Source organism: Lycorma delicatula, chromosome 4, assembly GCF_047948215.1.
Source record: "Lycorma delicatula isolate Av1 chromosome 4, ASM4794821v1, whole genome shotgun sequence".
Classification (NCBI taxonomy): domain Eukaryota; kingdom Metazoa; phylum Arthropoda; class Insecta; order Hemiptera; family Fulgoridae; genus Lycorma; species Lycorma delicatula.
The window spans coordinates 72,360,846-72,385,281 of record NC_134458.1 but is presented as its reverse complement, the minus strand read 5'-3'; the positions used below and the strand labels follow the sequence as shown (position 1 = coordinate 72,385,281).

The window sequence follows — 24,436 nt, the reverse complement described above, 5'->3', positions numbered from 1 at the left end:
ATCTGAGCCACAAATGACTACTGAGCCTCGAAACAGTTTAGTGACCAGTGTTCTAACTAGCTCCTAGAGCTAACCTAAAAGCATGGTACCATACACCACTTGCTTGCGTGTCCCACTGTCCACTTGTCATATATCACTAAAATAGGTAGGTGCACCCTGTCAACTACTAAAACATATGACTATCAATAATTAAATTTATCTCATCAAAGACAGCAATTCGCAGCCATGCTTAGGCCACTGAATGCCAGCAAGTACCTGTCCACCATTAAAGCGCTTGGAAACTTAATCTGGCTGGTAGCCAGCCTTATCTCTTGGTTAGCTTCCTACAGCAGCACGGTATGAGTCTTTTCCTTTAGGTAAACTACTGATGTTGGTTGAACAAAGCAACAGCATCAAGGAACTCCAACATGGTCCATCGATGTGGCTCTCGCTACATTAACTTGCCACTTATGAGTGGCCAATTTTACCCTTGACCTATAAGTTCCAGGGTGGCCTGAGTTCTGGCCCCCGCAAGAGCTGGGCAGTTGAACATCTTGTGATCGTTTGACTCGACCTCCCCACAGATGCACAGCTCATCATCTGCCAGGTGGAACTGAAACAAATATTGATTTAAATTTACATGGTTGGAGAGCATTCGGGCTCCCATTGCCCTTAAAAACGAAGGAGATGCATATCATCCCCCCAGAACCTGTATAAATCTATACAAGGACCTTTCCTTAGTCGTGGCATGCCATTCTTGCTGCCATGCTTCCATCAAGAGACTGTAAAGCCTCCATATTCAGGAGATGGGCAGCTGTTTGAAATTTAGAACCAGTGCATTGAGATCGCTGTTCCACTCTGGTACAGGTCTGGCTCGAAACCGCATCCCAAATACACCTCGGCCTCCCTGCCTCTTCGCAATTTCCACATGGCCGCCCAAACTTTCACCACTAAATCAATTGGGAGTGCCTTTCCCAATATGGTTGTAGCCTCGTAGGAGGTTGTTTTAAAAACACCAGTGCATACAATTTAGGCTCTGCGCTGGGCAAGCCTTAAATTTTGAATAAGTGCTTGATTTCTTTCCAACCTATATACCCAAACCGCATAGGTCATACTTTCGAAGACACCTCAGTACACCATGTACAAATGACAGCCCAACAGCTCGTATTCCTTTTGAGCAATCCTAAGCTTGTGCATCACAGAGATGGCATCTGCCGCTACTTGCCTAATGTGGTTGGTTGCTAAACAGCAACTTCTCATCAAACAAAACACCTAGTTACTTATGAACTCGAACTTGGCTGACTACACAGCCTCTATACTTAATATGGGGGTGACGACTGTATGATAATTTGTTTGCACCCTTGAGAAGCATAAACTTCGGCTTGGCCACAGAAATCTCTAAATTTTGAGTATCCGTCCATTCCTCTGTGGTTGACAAAGCTGCCTACGCTCAGTCTTCTAGCTGCAGTCGTGAGTTACCATCCAGGAGACAGTCATCAGTGAAAGCCTGGGCTGTGACCCCTTATGGGAATGTCAGTCCAAAAAATTCATAGAATACCAGGTTCCACAGCAAGGGACTGAGAACGGAGCCCTGCAGATTTCTTCTGGTGATGGACTTTTTCACACCTGGGTGCGCATCCTTAAACAGAGCTGTGTGATTAGATAAGTAGTCACATACTACGGCCTGCAGGGCTACGGGAACATTGCGGCATTCCAACTCATAGAGGACAGAACTCCAACTCAAGGAAGGAAATGCTGCCTCTATGTCAGTAAAAATTGCCAAAATGTATTTACAGTCGGCGCCTTCCACCTCGGCAAGAGCATTTAAGATGCAATCCTCGGTGCCAACTCCTTTCATGAAGCCATACTGGCCTCAGTTTAGAAGTGAGTTCATATTGATGCTTTCCCAGAGCCGTTCCACAACCAGCCTTTCCATTAACTTCCTGATTACTGGCAAGAGGCTGATGGGTTGATAACTGGTGACCTCACTGATCCTTTCCTGATTTTAAGAACACCTTCACCAAAACCACTTTCCAACAAGTCAGAAAACAACCCCAGCTTAGGCATCCCGAGAACAGCCTGCTGAGCAGTTGTCCTATGACAGGCAGCAGATGATAGAAAATATCCGGGTCAAGTTAGTCAAGCCCCGGTGCCTTTCTCAGTGCCATTGAAGAAACCACTCAGTTTATATCAACAGGATCCACAGCCCGTACACCAGCGAATGGTGTCTCACCTGCCTTAACACCGACTTTTGCTTCACCCTCCAAAGCATCTGGAAACAGAGTATCCAGGAATGCCTTATAAGTCGCCACAGATGTTAAGGTGGCCACCAAACTGCATCAAACACTGGACAGCACATGCAATGGCTTTAGCCAGTAACATGACTTTGCGAACTGCCAGGGGTTACGCTGCAACTATATTTTGTGTATGAAATGCCTAACCCTACCAAAGTATATATAACTCTTCTAAAATGAGTGCTTAATGTACAATGAATATGTTAGGTTTTTTTTGCAGCATCCAAAAAAAAAAATGTAAAAAATAATAAATAAAGGTAACAGTTGTATCAGATGTTGCTGCTGATAAAAGGTGCAAGAAAAGGACATATTTCATTCTTCTTCTTCTTTGTTTTAATATATATATATATATATATTTACATCGACCAAAGAGTATTGTCGTTCATTTTATGTGTAAAATGTTTTAAGTTTGTAAATATTATTTCAGTAGAGGCTGTTATTATTCTATGTACGTATATGTGAGTAAACTTATTTGAAATCTGCTAGTTGGTGAGAAGTTAATAAGTAGTCAGTTAGTTAACAAATCAGCAGATTAACCAAGATTTAAAGATAATAAATAATTTTTATTTTAAAAAAGAACTGCTATTAATAATTTAAAACTGAACTATTTTATTTTCCTTTATCATCTTTTCGTAAAAATTCATTAAGTATGTAAAATAAAAAATGTATTGTTTAAATGTGAAAAAATAAATAAAATATTACCGTCTAATTCTTTAAATTAAAAATGTCCATTGTATTATTGCCATTAACATAAAAACATAAACAAATTGAATTTAACCAAATTTTTAATATTTGTGTAGAAATTTAGGAGAAAATTTTGACTGAGAGTCTGTAAACTGCAACTAATTAAATACATATTATATTCATAATATATAAAGTTCTTTAATTTAACACCAAACTTCCTATTAGTATTTTTCAACTTCAATAGAAAAAATAAATTTTTAATTGAAAACTGTATGCGATTGCATGCTTTCAGGTACAGAAATATGAAAATTATACCAGTTTCTCATATATAAAACAAACATTATTTACTTCCATAACAGATTTTAGATTTTCTGGTAGAATTGTTTGGCTTTAAAGTCTGTCAAAAAAACAAATTTAGACAAGAAGATAAAAATGTTGCCAAAGGGTACCAATGAAATCCTATTAGAAAAGAAAAAAGTAGAACACAGACTTAAAATTTTAAAGTTTTACCATCGTGTATTTAACAATACTTGGTACATGTGTTTGTTAAGTGCCAAAACCGTAATGGTTTTGGCGTAGGTAATCTGATACAAGTTACAAGTCATTCCTAAAAAATTACTTAGTCATTCTCAATAATAGCAAGCATACCATGCCAAACTTACTGGGGAGTATAAAGAGTAAAGTGGTTTTCTGTTGTCTTCTCTGCAGAGTCTGCAGGTAGCTCTGGAGTATTGCATTTTGGTATGCCAAGCTCACAAAATGTGCGTACATTCAGCTCTATATGTGATATTCACTCTGTTCAGTGAACATCCTTACACATAGAGAAAGTAATTGTGACTGGTGCCTCTTATACCTGAGGTACTTTACATGATCACAATTTTATGACTGGAATACAAAAAGTAAACAGACAAATTAATAATTACTAAGCCTGTTTTATTGTTAAAACAATGAATTATATGCACCACTTCAACAAATAAGAGAAGGCAGTACTAGCAAATTGATATGTTAAATTTTTCCCTAATCAAATAATTTAGTATTATGAATTATTAAAAATATTTCTTTGAAGGATGTATTTATTTTTATTATCTTGTTAAAATGAATTAATCATTATTACTACTGCTATTGCTGGAGTATGTTAATTATTATTTCTGTTTAGCACTTTGGCAGAAATTTCTGCTTCTTTAAGATAGATATTTTTGTATAAAAATGATTTTAAAATTTTAGAGATACTTGTTAAGTATTTAACTCATTTGTTCATTTCATTATCTTATTCTATAAGTTAAATAATTTTGACTGAAATGAGTATGACTAAATGAGTATTAGTATTTCTATGGAATTTACTCATTTTTTTATTGTTATTTTTACACAAAAAATCAATTCTGAAGAAGCAGATGTCTCTGCAAAAGTGCTAAACAGAAATAATAAGATGAGAAAAGCAGTAAGTAATAATAATTACTTAGTTTAATAAAAAACAAATATATTTTGGATACAGTTTACTAAGCTGTTTATGTCTGATGTTACTTATTATGTCCCTGCCCTTACAGATATCCTTTAAGCTCTTTGGAGATAAACTTAGCTGTATTTTTTGTGTTAGCAATGTTATTTCAGTTGCAGAATGCTACAAACAATATAGCATATAAAATGTGTATGTATATTATTTGTGACTTCTTCAGTGCCTCAGTCATTAGTGTCACTGACTATAAATTTAGGTATTAAGATATGAAGTTTAATTATTGGACAATATTACAGCATTTTTTAAATTTTAGATCAGATGCTCTGAGACCTCTGGGTCAGATAGGCTATCTATTGTAAATTATTAACAATGTTAAAGTGCTGTTCATTTTATGTGCTGCAAATGTTACTCTTTGTTTTGTGCTTAAATGTTGGAGCTTTTAAATTTGATTTTTTCCCTAATAATTTTTTTTAACTATAGTAGATGTCTTGAATTTTTTTGAAATCAAATATTGTTTTAACATGTAGTCTGATTTGATTACCACTAACTCATGCAATTGAGAGCTAGTTTTAACAAAATACGTGTATATCAGCTAACCCTAATATATGTATTGTATAATTTTTTTATAAAATAATAATTGGCTATGTATATGATGCAAATAAAACACTAGAATTAAGATGAAAAATCAGATAAAAACAACAAACAATGCAAGTCTTATAAGAGTTATAGATGTATCCGCCATTATTATTACTAATAAAACTAGTATATAATCTGTGATCTGTAAGTATTTGTATAAAGCATGCTTTTGTAAAATGAATATGAAGAGAAAAGAAAACAGAAAACATATACTGAAATAACACTCAAGATTATTTAACTTTAATAATGTATAGGAAATCAGGTAATTAAATATGGCGTTTGGCCATTGGCAATTTATTTTCATTTATATGCTTTAATTTCCAAGATGTCTCCTTGAAACTTTCCATGTGTTACAGAACCATCAGGCTGCTTAAAGTTTAATGATTTTACAAAATTTTGCTATTATATTGATTTATGATTTACGGCTTACAACTTCTATTGTGCGTGTAATTTGTTTTATGTTTTGGGTATTAATTTTTTTTTTTAATTAACTTTAATTTTTTTGGTTTATGTGTATGAGTGTACTGGAAAGTAAAAAAAGTTTGTTTGTAAAAGTTTGTAAATCTACATAAATATTTTTCTAACTTAGGTACTGTTAAATTAGATACATTTTTACCATTTTATCTGCCTACTTGTCCACTCATTCATCAATTACAAGGAAATGAATCTCCTTGATGTCCAGTTTAAGGTTAGAAAATAAATAAAAATTGTCAAGCCCCAAATTGGGGCTGTACAGTAGATGTGGAAGGATATTAAATTTCAGTTTAAGAACTTTTCTAGCATTGTATCACCTGCCATGTAGTGTTATTATGCTGCAACACTGTTGTTATTATTTATTCCAAAACTCAACAATGTGTTTTTGTGGTTATTTCAAGTTCTCAGTTTAACAGACTTTATATTATGCCCTCCTTTTAAATAATGAGTCGTGTAAATACACTTTTAATTTAAAAAAAGTATTTTTGGCCGAAAGCTCCATTTTAATTTTTTGGGTGAGAGGATGGCAGTATGGCATGCTTTTTTGCTTGCAGTATATCTTGTTTTTTTTTGTAGTCTGGCATGGCACCAAATTTTGTTGGAAAACTCTGTTGTCTTGTGGGAATTTGTTTTAAAGTTTTGTCACAACCCTTTCCTTTAAAATCTTGATATATCCAGCACTTTTCAATTTACCATCTACTAGATGAACAAGGGCCTTCAAATGTGAAACAACCCCAAAACATTTTTTTCTGGGGATTTTTAACAAATTGTTGGATATGAGCCGATGATATATTTTCATCTGATGTTTTTCTAATGTACAGAACCCTTTTTGCCCTTGAACATAAAAATGTGACTCGTTGGGAAACAACATTTTTATAGTCTTCTTTCGTCCAGTTAGCATGTACTTTTTTGGCCCACAAGAGTCATTTTTTGTACATTGCTGGCATTAAAAGCTGCTTTTTAGCTGGCTGATGAGGTTTTTGTCCAGCAGCAAGAAGTCAGTGTCTCACAGTTGCCACTTGTAGATCTGCTCCACTGACTGCTAATTTTCAATTTAAGTCCACAGTAGATAATTTTGAATCAAGTTTACTTTTCTCACTAATAACCAATTTTCTGTTGGAGTAGTTTTTCTTTTATGGCCACATTTACCTTTCCTTTGAGATGAAAAGTAATGACTTTCTTTAAATTGTTTTAAAATAGGATTCACTATCCCTATTCCAAGACCACATTCAGAAGCTATCTGTCATGTCATTATGTCATACTGGTAAGTTCAGAAAGAGAAACAGTTTTTGAATGTTTTCTTGGAGTTATGTGTATTATATATTCAAGGTATACGAAAGAAAAAATGTGAAATTATGATTTTGTAATAAAAATTGAAATTAACTTTAAAAAAATACTATTTATAACATGAAAATTGCTGATAACCAAATAATAATAATCTCACATCACACAGAAAATTTTAGGAATGGGTGTGTGGTCAAGCAGTGTAGCCACAACTTAATAATAAACAAAAAATTCCCCATATTTGGATTAATTTGCATGCTACTGTATGTATTAAAAAAATCTGCTTGGACACATATTTTAATTGATTAGTGTCAAATAGGGTGTATTTTTTATTAATAACGTATTTTTATTAAATTCTATTTTTTAAATCCAGGTAGTAGTATGGAGCAATATACAGATAGTACAGGTGTGGACTTAGAACAGTTTATCGCTGAAACGCTCAACAGAAACCAAAAAGATCGTATGCTACTTTTGAAAATTGAACATGATCTTGTTAGCCTTGCCAAGGATTCCAAGTATGTATGATATTGTATTAAAACTATTCAATGAAATTTTACCTATGTCTCAATCTCGACTGAATATAAATTGTATTGAATAGGTTGCCAGTTTGTACATAGTTTTTTTTTTTTTTTTTTTTTTTGTAGAAGTTACCAGAAACCAAATGTGTAATATTATTCCTTTGGTAAATGATATTTTTGTATGAAACAAATTCTGTATTTTTTGCCCAATAATTATTCTCTACTTCTAATTCACATCGCCTAGTTATATAATTTGTGACTGGAGAGCAAATATGTGTTGGAGCATCTTGACATGCTTTATTTTGAAATAGTCAAATATTACTTTGAAGCCGTATTTTTAAAATCTATTAATATTGAACTGTTACTTAATTTTTGATTAATATTTTTTTAGTAGGTCACCATCAGAAGAGCCAGTGAGATCTGGTTTGTAATATTTATGCCAAGACTTTTTTTATTATTTTTTAATCACATTGATTGCTTTGGTTTGGTTATTAACGCAACTAATAATAAGTTGATTTTAGTTAATAATTGAAGTTATCCAGTTGGCAGAAAATAATTCATTCATTTTGTTTATTGTTGTTTAAAACTTACATGTCTTATAAACTATGCCATTTTAATCAGAATAAATAAAATAATGTCTGAGTAAAAGATTGTGTTTTGTACCGGGTAATTGAAAAGTTATTAAATTTAAGCGGTAAAATAATATTGAATTATTGTGATAATTGGCTTGATTATAAAGTTAATATTGGATATCAGTATAGTAAAATAGTTTTGGTGTTATTTTAATTAAAATTGTGCTTTTGGTCAATTTTTGTTTTCTTATATAACTTTTACTATTAAGTAATGGCATATAAAATAATAAGATTAAGGTCTGGGCTGATAAGAACAAAATAGAAAGGTATGTGCTGAGGGAGAGAAAGAGAGGGATGAAGATAATGGAGGTAACCAGATATTAAATGATAAGATAAGTGTATTAATAATTGGTATCGCCACCCTTCAATTAAATATCAATAAACTGGACTAACAGGATTGGTTGAAAGTATTGATTCTATTCATTCTTTTGTTCATGAGAGAAAATTTATAGAAGTATGAAAAACAAATATTTTTCATATTAATTTAACTTCGTTAGACAAAGAAAACAGCTGAGATTTTGATTTTAATGTCTGATTGTTGATGTTCTTCATTAGTATAAGGAAAAAATTGTATAAATATTTTTGCATTCCCATTTGATAAGGAAACATAATACATTGAATATAATATTTCAAGCAGTCACATTTCCTTAGAATAGAGTTGTAGTAGATAACTGCCATAGGATAAAAAAAACCAAAAAAAAAAAAACCAGATAAAGCTGTTGTTGCTTATCGTCTTCTTTTTATATAAAATTTACTATAAAGCAGGATTAGTAAAAATTGCTAATGATAGTTAATCAAAGCAAGGTACAAATATTGTTGGAAGGATTTGGGATGAAAAGATAAAATAAGATATTTACAAATAGATCAGTTGCTATGAAATCAATTGTCAATTATAGTTTGATCATCAATCATCAAAAATACTACAAAAGTTCTCAAAAAAAAAATTAGTATTGTATTCTTAAGTATATGCGGTTTCATGAAGAAAGGATTCTGACAAAAAAGTTGATGTTTTTTCAGTTACTGTTTGTAAAGAATGCTGAAGACTGAAATATTTAAAATGGATAAATGAAATTGAAATGAATTAACTATTTTAACTGCAATTATTTGCTACAGTTTAGCAGAATACAACTAATAATGTTAATTTTTAATATGAAAATAATTCTACTCTTTGCTAATATAAGGTGAAAGGAGGAAGATGTTTATGTTAAGTTGTTAATATAAATTTTATTAGTTTATTATATATTCTTTCCTTGTAGACTTCATATTTAATATTTTTACATTATCTTAAGAATTATAAGATTATAGCAAGAAAGGATTTTGATTATGGTTTTTTAGTTTTATAATCTTGTAAAAACATAATTCTTTATTTATGTGATTAATATGAAATGCTGTCATTAATAGATATTATGATTAAAATTAAGATCTTTGCAACATTACTATTGCACATAGTTAATGACTGCGTAACAGTTTATTTTTTACTGACATTAAATGTCAACACAAGCATATCTACTTTTTTTTTCTATATTTTCCCTAATTGTAATCTTTATTTTTTTTATTTTATTTTTTTTTTTTTTTAGTTATAAAATAAGTAGTGGTTTCTAATGATTACATTGGTGATCTGTTAGATTACAGATGCTGCAGAATGCAATAGTGTTGATAGTTGTAGAGAGATAGTAAGATAGAAGCAAAAACATTGATGTATTGTGACAACTGATATATTTGAATCTTCTATTGACAGACTTGACAGAGACAAGTTGATAGAATACTTTGTTAAATGTAATTTCTGGGTATTCCAGTTTATTCTGAATTATTCATTAATTAAAATTCAGGTGATGGTATGTTTTAATAAAGATAATTGTAGAGTTATAGAATTAAGGGAACAACAACTTAATGATTATAATGGTTTATAGATTTTGTTTCAATTTCAAAGAAAATGGTTTAATATAATTGCTGTTTATAGATCCTCTGCAAAATGCTGATGGTTTGATATATAAACTTAGATTATATGAGATCTGTTCAGAAAATAACTGAGCTTTATTTTTACAGATTTACTTTATTGATTTTACAGATTATTGGTCTTTGTCCTCTTCAAATCCCCTCCTCTATTCACACACTTTTCTCAGTGGTGTTTCCACTTCGCGAAGCAGTCCTGGATAGCATCATTTGAAACAGCCATTAAGGTCTTGATGAATTTGCTTTAATGTCATCATTAGTGTCCAAAATGGTGTCCTTTCATCACTCATCACTGATTTTAATTTCAGAAATAAGAAAAAATCGCAAGGAGCCAGGTCTGGCGAGTAGGGAGGCTGAAAGATGACAGTCATCTGATATTTAGCCTAAAACTGATGAATTGATAAAGCTGAGTGTGCTGTACATTTTCGTGGTGGAAGAACCATGAGTTGCCTCACCGTGGTCTCTTTTTGTGGATTTTTTCATGAACTGTTATAAAACGCCTTGGTAGTATGGGCAGTTCACTGTTTCACTTTGAGGCAAGAATCTGAAATGCACAATTCTATTAAAATTGAAAAAATACAGAGTGCATCACTTTGACATTAGATTGAGACAGATGTACTTTCTTGGGAGATGGAGATCCTTTGCTAATCCATTGTGATGATTAAACTTTTGTCTCAACGTCATAGCCGTAAACTCAGCTTTTATCTCCCGTTATGATCCACTGCATGAATGTTTCATCGTCACTGGCTTGTTCAAGAAGTTGCTGACAAATGTCCACTCGATGGTCTTTCTGCTGTTCGGCCATCAAATGAGGAACAAACTTTGCTGCAACTCGATGCATGTTCAATTTTTCAGTCAAAATGTCATGGCATGATCCAGTTGAGATGCTAGCCTCTTTTGCAAGTTCTCTGACAGTCAATCGGTGATTTGCACGCATCAGATTGTTGATTTTCTGAAGGTGGGTGTCATCAGTTGAAGTCAAAGGCCTTTTTGGTTGAGGGTCAATTCAGTTGACTGATGACCACTTTTAAACTGTGAAAACCATTTGTAACATTGTGTACGACCCAGAGCATCATCTCCATAAGCTTGTTTCAAAAGTTGAAACATTTTTGTGAAAGTTTTACCCAGTTTCACATAAAATTTTACGTTGTTACTCCTGAAAATCGCACATTACAAAAATCACTACTAACACTTAAACACATTGCACTCAAACTACAATAACATGAAAACTAAATGAGATATCAACAATCCAAGAACATGTAGGTTACAGAGGAGGTTATGCAGAACACAATGCTGCCAACTGCACATCACTAAATATTTTCGTTGGCGTGTAATTAAAAATGTTAAGTTATTTTCTGAACAGACCTTTTTTTTGTTAGAGGAATTTGTAAAAAAAAAATGATGTTTTTCTTTGGTGTTATAAATACTGATATCTTTTGTGAAAATCTATTAAATTTACTGGAATTCCTTTAAATGAAACACATATTTGTAAGGACATACTAAGTCTCCACGATGTGATCATTGATGTTTATAATTACTCTATAACTGACCATTTTTCAACTGTAGTTTAATATGAGACTCATTTTCCAATTTCAAATCGAATCTGAGCAACATTAAGAAGTGCTCAATTATAAAAAATTAATATAAAATCTTGAAAAAGAAAGTGAATACTACAATGGGTGTCTTAGATGTAAATTCTTCAATGTGTTTATGGATACTTTTCAAAATCACATACATTTTGTGTATTTAGCACAAGCCTTAACTAAACTGAATAACCTTAATTTTAATGTAGAAGAACATGTGGGAAGTAATGAAATACAGTTACAATAAAGTCCCTTCATCACTGAACTTTAGCTCGATGAAATTATAATGAATTTAAAATCAGATTCTGTAAAACTATTCAAATTTACAAAGAATTTATTATCTTTAATGCTATTAGAAACTCATAATAAATTCTCTTATAACAGTATATATTTAGAAATGGTATAAATATAACAGTTACAACGCCATATTTAGCCATTACACCATCCTTTAGATACTGATTAAAAAAAGGCTTTATTACTTTTTTTTTGGATTTCACCAAAAACTTTTGACATAGTTTCATATCAAAAATTATAAAAAAGTTAAAAACATCTGGAACTGTGGCCAGGTCAATGAGCTGAAATAGTTTAGAGGATCGTGAACAAAGATTGAAAATAAAGGGTCAAAAATGACCATACACCAAAATAAGGCCTTAAGTTGAGGATGCAGCTGTAATAAAAATAAACAAAGCTTATTTATTGTAAATAGCAGTTCTGACTGATGTACATAGAAAAAATTTAACTATAAATATGATTTGTGTCAATTATAAGTTAAATGACCGCTCTTGAATGAGGTGATTAGAGTAGATAAAAACTGTATCAAACAGCTTACAGAAAATAATCTTTAGTAATTCTTGAAAGTGCCTATGATAATTAAAAATATTACTAAAAAAAAAAACAAATCTGGTAAGTGCTACCGTAATCAAACAATGAGTAAAAAAAAAAAACCGTCAAGTTTGAACTGCTATTAAGTCAAATGAATTGTTAGCTGAGGTTGATGGATTTTGTTAAGGTTTATGGACATTTTCTGTCCAAACTTAGGCAGAACATCATGGATATTCAAGCAGCTTGAACAGAGGCTAAGGCTCGTAGACCATAATTGAAAAGTCGTCGGTGGAAAACTGTTCTCATAAGCTGTATTTTCATAGAATGCCAGTGACTTCAATCAGTTGTAGTTTTGAGCTTCATCAAAATATTTTTTTTTTTTGCAAAATAGAAAGGTAAAAGATTTTAATAGTGTGTTATTTTGATACTTTCATTTAGTATACAGTGATAATTTTGATGATTAAATACAAATCTTGAAGTGATAACCTCATCCTTTGGACTTTTTTTTAATAGGTTGATTTCATAGAATTGATTTAGATTGTAGATGGAAATATTGCATCACTTTGTTACAGGAAAATTTTCTTTGATAGAGGTAAAAATTAAATTGCTTGAATATGTTTCACTTTTTATTAACAGTTTGATCAGTTTCAGTATTAGTTTTTTTATTGTTTATTATTATTGTATTTATTTTTATCTATTATTTTTTTTATAGACGAACTGTGCATAAATTTCCTCCAATGTCTTCATATCAACGAATGTTAGTTCATAGAGCTGCAGCATATTTCGGCATGGAGCATAATGTTGATCTTAGTGGTCATTCAGTTGTCGTAAACACAACTAAAGCCACGCGAATACCTGATTCACGTTTTAAACAACACCTCAGGTAATTATACTTCTCTAAGATTTATCTGTGTTGGCACATGAAATGTTAAATTCTCAGATTACTTGGTGCTGATATAAATACTATTACATTTTTTGTATATTTTTTCTGTATTTAATATCTACTGTAGAAATTACATGTATTAATTTTTTACAAATGTTTTAAAAGGTAATAAATAATCTTTGTGCCATTTTGGCAGTATTAGATCATCAGTTTTGGAGGCTGTTTCTATTTTTTTTCTTCATAATTACAAATCTGAGGCATTAAAAAGGTTCATTATGATATATATTTATACTTTTTATTTCATCCCTAATCTTCTGGTGTTGAAGAACATTACTGCTCTCCCCTTCTGTAGGAAATTGGTGGTTAAGGCTGATCTTACTAGAAGAATATTAATACTCTCACCTTCTTGATAATGTCACTCAGATACCATTTTGATTTCAACAACAGAATGGTTGTTAATTATAATTAAATGTTCCAACAACAGTTAATTAGAGCTTGGTTGTTCAGTTTATCTTCCATACCACACCACAAGTTACATGTTGTCTGTAGTTTATGTGTATGTGATCATAAAAGCAAATTTCTTGTATATTTATGTAAATTAAAAAAAATAAAATAATAGTTTTAACTAGTATTCTTTTATTTTATTGTTGTCTGTATCTGTATTCATAAATAAACCAACAGATAAACTAGTATAACGTTAATTTTTTCTAATTTACAATAAATAAAATTTACCTGATGAGAGGTATCATTTAGTCTTTAATTCATCTTCAGTTTTGATTTTTAATTTTAATTTACTGTGTATTATTACTCTAATAATATTCAATGATAAATTAGTATAATTTGAGTAACACTGATATTTTTGTTAATTTTTTACCTACATAATTAAGATCTGCTGTACATAAATTAGATTTTTTGTGTGCTTGATAAAGTGAGTTGTTTTGTGGTGCAAGGTAATTTTGAATGTTTAGTTTTATGTGTTATATGTGCTTTGTTTACTAAGGATTGTTGTTTTAATGATCGATTTGTTTTATAATTCTATATTAATATCTGTATATATTTATTTATTTCAGTAGTCATTTATTAAAAATAAGTAAACAAATATAAACCATAAATTGATAATAATTAAAAATGTACAAAAGTTTAATTAAACATGTTACAGTGATATGACAAAAATATACGTTACACAATGAAACAATTTTGAACAATTCATTCAGTCGGTTGTGTTATACAGTATACCACATAGAGATTCAACAGTGCAGGATTAGACAAACCGTGTAATATTTAAAAGAAAGATAAGAAGCATGTAAATGCAGAAATAATGAAGTTATTGCTTTATCAAAATGCATGAGGGAAGAAAAACAAAGTCGGTTTAGAAAATTTGTTAAAATATTTCCAAAGAGAAAGTACTCGTGACAAAAGGACTTGCCTTGAACTGATACATTTAAAAATATTCTAAAGACATAGTAAATAACCACTGTGGGTCTACTTAATTTGTTTATGTTATTTTTGTGTATAAAATCTATTATATAAAAATGTCGATTTTTAATTATAAATGTTGATGTGTAAAAATTTAGGTTTAATCAATTTTACATCTATATAAAATTAAAGTATACAAGAAAAATTGGGAAAAACAGTAGAATTTAGGTAGGCATCTGGGTGGTAGCAGTTTGCTAGAGAGGGATATTAACTATTGTATATTTAGACATGTAGGTTACTTGTGTGGTAGGCCAATCAAATTTGATTGGTTAAATTTTTTTATGTTTTTACTCTTGAAAAAGCCACCTAGGATTTTAGGCAAATGTCATGTTAGCTTAGCATAGTTTATTTTTTCTTTGTTTGTCTGTATTTTTTTTAAATCCATTTTTTGTATTGTATTTTATATCATTGGTAACTGTCAGTTTTAAAACTAAGAAAATGAGTCTTCACTTTAATTTTTTATAAAGATTAATATACAACCAGGAAAAATTTTGACTGGGTGTATGTGTGTGTGTTTGCGCGCACATGCATTATATTCTTTTTAATATATGTAAAAATTGTTTATATATAATAATCTTTGAAAATTTAAATAATTCATCAACATGTTTACCTTACCACTGTACATATAGGATTTAATATTAAATGAAATATAAACCACCAAATCACAGTAAGTAGATAAGTTAAACTTATCGTATTAATTCCAAGAATCGATTTTTACAGATCCCACATCTTCAGTTGTTATTAAATTCTATAATTATATAGGAACTTGTCCGGAATATTAGGTCTGGTGGTGGTATTTAATTCTTTGTCGTAGCACACTCAGTGTTGAAAGAATAATGTTGGATTTGGCTGTCTCAAGTTGTGAACTATTATGCATTCAGGTTTCAGTGAAATTGGACGTTAAGACCGATGATTTTACGATAATATGCTTTTACAGACCGCCAGATTTAAATTTTCATGAATTTTTACTTGATCTTGAAAATATTCTACATAATTGTAATAATAATAATGCGGTCTTAATTGGAGATATGAGCATTGATCTTACTAAGGAAAATATTGTAGTTAGTTACTATCAAACCTTATTACATACAATGGGATTCATGTGTTGCATATCTGATATAACGAGGGAGGAAATAAGAGATGGGGTAATTGTTAGATCTTGTATAGATCACATTTTTATTAGAGGCTTTCCTGATAATGTTTTTTCTGGAGTAATTGAAACTAAAATTTCTGATCACTATGTGGTAATAGCAGATGTGTTGTACAAGAATTCATCCCAATGACCGATGGATGACAGTCTTGGTTCATTTTACTTAGATAATGCCTTAATTAGATATAAGTTAGATAGCATAAATTATGTTACCTTAGGTAATAAGATGGATAATAATCCATCTGCATATGAGAAATTCATTGATATAATTAATTCTGTATATAACAGTTCTTTAGTTCGCAGAAATACTGATAGGATTAAAATTCAAAATAGAAAAAAACCATGGATGACGGATGACATTCTAAATAAAATAAAGTATAGAGACAAACTGTTCAAAAAATGGAAAAAAGCACCAGCTAACCTGGAAAATCGAAAAGATCGCGTATTATATAGAAATAAAATTAATATTGAAATACGAAAAGCGAAGGAGAAATATTTTAATGATAAATTTAAAAATTTTCAAAAGAATGATATTAAGGGTAACTGGAAACTACTTAACTCTTTGATGGGGTTACCCTTTAAGCATAACTTAGACGATACTATAATTAAACATGTAAGCGGTACATCTAATGACGTGAGTAAGGTCGCTGCAGACATTATCGGTAAATACTTTGTAACTTCAGTAGATGGTATTAAACATAATTGTATACTTAAGTTCTGGAAATTCACGGGTGGCAGTTGCATGCGGCTTGTGTCTTTTCATTTACCTTTAAGTTCTAAACGAATAGAAAACATAATTTCATCTATGAATGATCAAAAATCGCCAGGTGTAGATGGCATACGGATCAAAGATTTGAAATATGTTGTTTATAAAGTCAGCCCTTTAATTTCAATTATAGTAAACAATATAATTGAATCAAGGAGGGTTCCTGATCTACTGAAGATGTCTATTGTTAGACCTATCTATAAAGCTGGTTCTTTTAAAGATTTAAATAATTATCGTCCAATTTCTATACTGTGATGTATCGAAAAAGTTTTTGAACGGTATGTTTCTATGCATGTTACTAAGTACCTTGATGATAACAAATTAATCAGTGAAACTCAATATGGTTGCAGAAAGGGGATTGGGACTAATGATGCTATAAATGATTTATCTGATTTTGTCAATATTAATTTAAATAAATGTAACCATGTAATCTTACTTTTTTTAGATTTTCGAAAAGCCTTTGATACGTTAGACCATCATAAACTTCTAGATGCCCTAAATAAGCTAGGGTTTAATGGCCCTTTTAATAATTGCTATAAAACTACTTAAGTAACAGAAAACTTATTGTTAAAATTAAAGATAAATATAGTAATAGATACGAAACGGATAGTGGCGTGCCTCAAGGGTCTATCTTGGGCCCAACACTTTTTAATCTGTACATTAATGATATGTCTAGCGCGATCTCTAATTCACGTCTTTTTCAATACGCTGATGATAGTGTTTTAGCAATTGGAATAAGCAGAGTTTTTAATGCAAGAAGATTTTAATAATCTATTAAAGTGCCGTCATGACAAAGGCCTAGTTGCTTAATGTTAAAAAAAACTGTTGTTTTACATACAAGATCTCCTTATCTTCGATCCCAAAGACCAATAAAAATTATTTGTCATAGATGTGACTATAAAAAATTACCACATAAACTGTAATTGTGAACATCTCCAGAATGCTGACAAATACAAATATTTGGGTTTACATTTTGATTCTTTTTTTAGATGGGATAACCATATAAAACATATATGTAAAAATTTAAGGGTGGTTGCTATGAAATTCCACCATATGTCACCCCTATTACCAATTCACTGTAAACGCTTACTCTATTCATCCTTGTTTGAATCTGTTATTCGATACGGCTTGACAGCATGGGGATCAGCTGCAGAATATCTCATAAATAAAATAAATTTAATACAAAATAGGGTCCTCAAAGATATTGCTCGTTATGATTCTGATAACAATTATGACACCAATTTAAATAATCTTACAAGGTTTCTGTCAACTAGAGGTCTATTTAAATTCTTAATTATTTTTAAGAACTTTTACAGCAGTGAATACAGGGTAAATGTAGAAAGTGGATACAATTTGAGAGCAATTAGCATTATTACAGATAGATATAATAATACTTATGGTAAACGATTAAACAAGTATGTTGTTCCTACATTAATTAATTCTTTACCGAATCACCTCAATAATGTAAAAATGAAAAAAAATGATTTAAAACAACTTCTCGTTGAGTGGGCATTAACTATAACGTAATAGGTACTAACAGGATTCATGTTGGATTTATACTGGCAGTCCAGACAATTATAACATGATTATAGTTATAATATGTTAATAATTATTATAAATCAATAAATAATGTATTGTTGAATGGTTAAAGCTTAGTTATTTATCTTCTTTATGTAATTGTTGCAACAATATATTAATTGTGTAATTAGTTGTTGTAATTAAGTATAGTTTTGTTTCTTGAATATAGTCTTAGTTACTAAATCTAATACATAACAAATATTAAAGAAATAATTTGTTCATTAGTTTTTAAATATATAGTTTAATTTTGTTAAATTAATTTTTATAATTGTACTACTATTATAACTATTAGAAAAACTAATAATATCTTTAGTTGTTACATAAAATTGGTTATTGCATTAACCACCTAATAATGTATTAATAATTCTTTAGTATATCTGTCGACAGACTTAGGTCTGACGGATGATCATGTAAGTTTTAAATTGTAAATAAATAAAAATAAATAAACATATTTATTTATGATTTGGTAATTTGTCAAAATTGTTTTTTGAAAATTTTGAAATGACGGAAGAATTTGTATATTCGTCCATAATAAATTTTAAAATCTTAAAAAACAATCTTGACAAATTAACAAATCGTAAATTAATATGTTTTATTATAATTATATAATTTAATTACAGCCGAAGATGTGAGAGCCTGAGAAAATCAATTGTTGGAATTTATATAAGTTTATCGATTTACTTTGTTTTGGTGGTTTATATTTCATTTAATATTATATATATATATATATATATATATATATATATATATATATATATATATATATATATACACATGAGGTGCGACAATAAAGTAATGAGACTGATTTTTCTTTGCAAGATGTGGCAACCCTGCAGCTTGCGTAGGCACACCATCTTTGACCTTGATCTATAAGCTACTTCTAGTCCAAGCGGCACATTGATGCAACTGCTCAGTCGTGAGTTGTGCTGTAATAAGTGAACATGTGTTTGTGTCTCTCGTCACAGAAATGAAACCGCAAAATATTGCACAATGGTATGCCATTTCTTTTTGCGTTAAATTGGGTGAAAACGCGACAACAACTTATGGTAAGCTTCAGAAGGCTTTTGGAGAGGAGGTTATGTCAAGATCTCAAGTTTTTCGGTGGCATAAAATTTTTAATGAAGGCAGAACGAATGTTGAAGATGAAGACCGCGGTGGACGACCATCAACCTTACGAACAGATGTCAACTTGACCAGGGTGCGTGAAATCGTACGATCTGATCGAAGATTATCTGTGAAAATGATTGCAGAAGAACTCAACATCAATCGAGAAACGGTTCGTCTAATATTAACTGAAGATATTGGTATGAGAAAGATTTGTGCAAAAATGGTCCCCAAAAGTCTCACACAACAACAGCGAGAAACACGGAAAAATGTGGTAGCCGATCTGTTAGAGCAAACGGAAATCAATCCAGATTTGTTGAGCCGTGTTATCACTGGTGATGAAGGTTGGTTTTTTCAATACTATTCAGAGACAAAACGCCAAAGTTCGCAATGGTGCTCAAAGGGATCACCCAGACCAAAAAAAGCTTGCATGTCAAAGTCAAAAGTGAAATGCATGCTTGTGTGCTTCTTCGATTCCAAGGGAATTGTTCATAAAGAGTGGGTGCCTCCTGGACAAACAGTTAACCAATATTTCTACAAAGAAATTTTAGAAAGACTTTGTAAACGAGTTCTTCGTGTCCGTGCCAACATTGCTGATAATTGGATTCTGCATCACGATAATGCGCCATCCCGTACTGCTCTTGTCAGTACAGCAATTTTTAACCTCAAAACAAATTTCAGTACTACCACAGCAACCTTATTCACCAGATATCGCTCCGTGCGACTTTTTTGTATTTCCAAGAGTCAAAATGGCGGTCAAGGGACACCATTTTGAAACAACACAAGATGTCCAAAAAGCTGTGACGAGGGTCTTGGAGGATATTACAGAAGATGAGTTCCAGAAATGTTACCATCAATGGCAGAAGCGCTGGAATAAGTGTGTGCAATCATAGGGGAACTACTTTAAAGGAGACAACACTAAACATGATTAAAACGGTAAGCAACATTTTTTTTCACATCAGTCTCATTACTTTATTGTCGCACCTCGTATAATGTTAAATGAAAATTATATTATATTATAATATAATATAAATCAACTTAAGCCACCCAAGTACAGAAATAAGAAAATTCGTATATTATTTATTATTTTTATTTTCTTTATAATTTTTACTTTCGTGGGATCCTGCATCATCAGTTGTTTATAAAATTTGTATAAAATTACCTATTAAACACAAAATATTAAGAGATTAAAAGATTAAACTTATATATGCATATGCAAAGGCATATGAAGTCATTAAATAAAATAAGATAAAATAAAGACTTATAATAACCTATATATGACTAGCCAAATACTAATACTGTGCTATTTAAATAAATTAAAATTTCATGTATTATCTAGGAAAGTGCTGCTATCTGTTGCAGCTTTTGTAAGAAGTATATCTCCTTCAAAATCTGTCTGTAGGTTGATTAAGTTGAATCTTTGCCTATATTTATATATATATAATATTTTTCTAAAATATCGAAATTTTTATTTATATTTCCTTTTTTAATTTCCAATATTTCTAAATTATTAACATCAGAAATAGAATGTTATTTATAAGGTGATCTGCAACATTAGAAAAGCCCAATTTTTTTATTTTTATGATACCAAAAATGTTAAAAAATCTGGCTTTAAACGATCTATTGGTTTTACCTATATAAATATCCTCACAATTATTACATTTTATCTTACAAACCCCACATAAATTGTATAGATCTGTATTAGTATTATTTTTTAAATATTTTATTATGTGGTTTTGTTAGTTTTATGTGCTGGTTTAAATTTATCCTTGTCATATACTTTGGTTATATTTTCTACAATACTATTGGTGTATGAATATTTTAAGTAAAAATTATCAACCTTCTTTGTGTTATGTATTGTTTTTAAAGTTATTGTAATATTAAGTTTTGATATTTGTTTTTTATACATATTATCAATTAACAAAGCACTATCTATATCCATTTTGAATTGCAATTTGTTTTATAGTATTTATTTCTGTGTTTAATTTCTCTTTATTATTTTGTATATAATGGATAGCTCTATTAATCTTATTTGTATATATGTTAATTTCATGAGACCAAGGATGATTTGATGTTTTATGAGTTGTTTTATTAGCTATAGGTTTCCTGTATATTGAAGTTGCAATTTGATTATTTTTGTTAATTTCAATACTAAAATCTAGAAAATTTATTGTTCTGTTTATATCTATTTCAAATGTAAATTTTAAGTTATTATAATATGAATTAAGTTTATTCAAAATTATGAGGTGTTCATTATTTATAACCGGATCATAAACGATAAAAACATCATCAATGTAACGAGCCCATAATAAAACCTTTTGTGTGTGGATAATGCCATAGACAATTTTGTTTATGTGTGTGGATAAAACCTACAGACAGATTTTGAAGGAGAAATACTCATAAAAGCTGCAATAGGTAGCAGCACTTTCCTAGATAAAACATGAAATTTTCATTTATTTAAATAGCACAGTATTAATATTTGGCTAGCCACATACAGGTTATTTTATATGTTTTTATTTTACTTAATGTCTTCATATGTCTTTGAATATGTATATGTAAATTGAATCTTTTAATCTCTTAATAGTTTGCATTTAATATATAATTGTATACAAGTTTTATATGACTGATGGTGCAGGATCCTGCAAAAGTATTATCATATAAGTTATAAAGAAAATAAAAAAAAACATAAGATAAGAGTTTTCTTATTTCTGTACTTGGGTGGATTAAGTTGATTTATATTATATTTTTAAATTATTAGTGCAGAGGACATGGGTATATATAAATATATATATATATGTATATGTATATATATATATATATATATATATATATATATATATATATATATATATATATATATACTAGCTTCCCATCACAGCTTATATGGTTACTTGCGTTTCTCCTATTGGTTAATGCCTTTATTTTATATTCTTTAATCAAGTAACTGGTGATAGGTGGAACCAGTCACACGTACAGTTATGGTGGCAGTGGCTGTTTTGGTTGAATCATGACATTGTATACCTTTGCACCCTTTAAAAAATCAGAATTAAAAAAAATACTAAAATGGTTTTTAAATATTTATCCGAAGAGTTTTTGCAAGCCCAAATACTAATTATCTAGTTTTTTATAGTTGGGATTGGAAAAATTTGCAATCATTGTTCAAAATCTTTATTACCTTCCTTCATCTTTCAAGGTCGAATTTCAAAAATCTAGAAATTGGTGTATTGACATGAAGATTACACTCACCAAAAATCAGGTTGATTTCTTCATTTGTTATCAATAAAGGCAGGATGACAAAAAATTAATATAATAATTCTCTCAGTTTAGGTGAAGACTGACAGACAGAAACATCAGCAAGCGCTTCTTTCCAGTGATTATCATTTTCCAATAAACCAAGTGTAGCACAAACAGCTTTATATGTTTGGTATAGCATACCTTCAACAGTTTTGAAGTAATCAAAAGATATAGGTTCTTTAACATTATGCAATAACGTATATACACAGATGAAAGCATTCACTTTAGTTTGGTTGAATTGTGTATACTCTACCCAGAGCAGCATCCTTTTTGATTCCAGGAAATCCTTTAATATCAGTTCCGTACTCTTTTCTGCTAAACTTGTTATTATTATAGGAATAGTATCTAGGAACTTGAGGATATAACAGTGTCTTAGTGAAGTCATCAGACTGACAAAGCTCAGAAAAAGCAATAAGAATGGTCTTTCTGACTTTCAAGGACTCTGAGGTTTTGTTCAATAAATAAATGTATTGATAGTTTTCTAAGTGAACAATAGTAGAATAATGGAGATGTTTTGGAAAGTCAAGAAATTGCAATCAACCCCAGATGTACACATGTATAAATATATATATATATATATTTACCATTAATGTACTACTGATTCAATTTGTCTCTTTGATTTTCAACCTAAAAAGTTGCTTGATCTGAACCTTTGGTAATATATTTGCAGCTATATTGAATCGCTTGCACGGAGTTGCAAAATTCAACATTTATGTGAGCATTAAAGCAATGTGACAATAGTGCGCAATGTGGGACAATCCATTTATTATCAGTATCAATTATTTTACCTTGCATGTTTAAAGTTGCTGTATGACATCCATCTGCAGTTTCAGTGTTGCAAATGTAAATTCGAGGATACTTTTTGAACATTTTCCATTTAACAGGCATGGTGATGACCTATTTATATCACCATATGGTTCACGACACATATGTTTACAAATAATCTCATATAATAGTGGATCAACATTTTTATCAGGGAGTTAGCAGATATGATAAGATAAATTTCATCAGGTCATATTTTAGTTACTAACCATACCAAAATATGGCATTGAGGTAAGCCTTGCTTTTGCAACTTGACATTTAGCGCATAGCAGTTGACCGAACCAAATATTTCTTTTGTTAATAAGGTCTAGGAGTTTTTTCATTTTCAAATGGAAAACTGGATATAATATTGTGTCTATCAATAGATTTTTGCCCAGTGAATAGTTCGTTTTTTTTTTATTTCTGGCAATTCAGGATTGCATGTGAAAATTATAAATAAATCTGGATGCCCATGTTTATGCACATATCATAGTACCTTGAGATTTCTCATGCATATACCATGGAGTGCTATTATAAGTTCCTTCTTCAAGTTTTGAACAATATTAGTATAAAGAGAAATTTGATCAGCATCAGAACAAAAGTAAATTTGTAAAAGTTAGTGATTGACGTCAGGTGCTGGCAGTAAACTTCCTTGCATTTTCCAGCATTGTCGACGAAATGTTTTGACAAAGGATGAGATTCTAAAACTAAACTGTTGATTGGTTCTGGTAGCTCATTAAGTGTAGGAAATGAAACTTTCCCACCAGAACAACACATGCCAGGTTCGTCATCTTTCCATTTTTTGCAAAACAATGATTGCATATTTTAATCATTGCACCAATTTGTAAATCTTTACTATTAATATAATCCAAATGAGGATCATATTCAAAAGCAGATCTGAACTTTAAAGTGGTTTTCCTATATTGTACAGCATCGTAAAATAGATCCTCATGCTCTTTCATAGTCTCATATAAACACGATGTAGACATTAGTGCTTACACGAGACATCATTACTATATTAATTATTCTGTAGTCTTTTGTCAACAAATTTAAATAATAATTTGGAATTTTT

At 30.4% G+C, this 24,436-nt stretch overlaps 1 protein-coding gene across 10 annotated transcripts in view; it reads left to right on the top strand.

Annotated features, from left to right (window-relative positions):
* LOC142323550 (uncharacterized) overlaps positions 1–24,436 on the top strand; it is a 316,556-nt gene that overhangs the window by 171,315 nt on the left and 120,805 nt on the right. For all 10 annotated transcript variants that reach the window (XR_012756124.1, XR_012756123.1, XM_075363336.1 and 7 more), the window contains 2 exons: positions 7,178–7,319; positions 13,025–13,195. Coding sequence is in view for 8 of the 10 variants with exons in the window: in XM_075363336.1 (XP_075219451.1) it covers positions 7,178–7,319; positions 13,025–13,195 (313 nt within the window). In the remaining 2 variants the exon portion in view is untranslated. The remainder of the gene's footprint in view (positions 1–7,177; positions 7,320–13,024; positions 13,196–24,436) is intronic.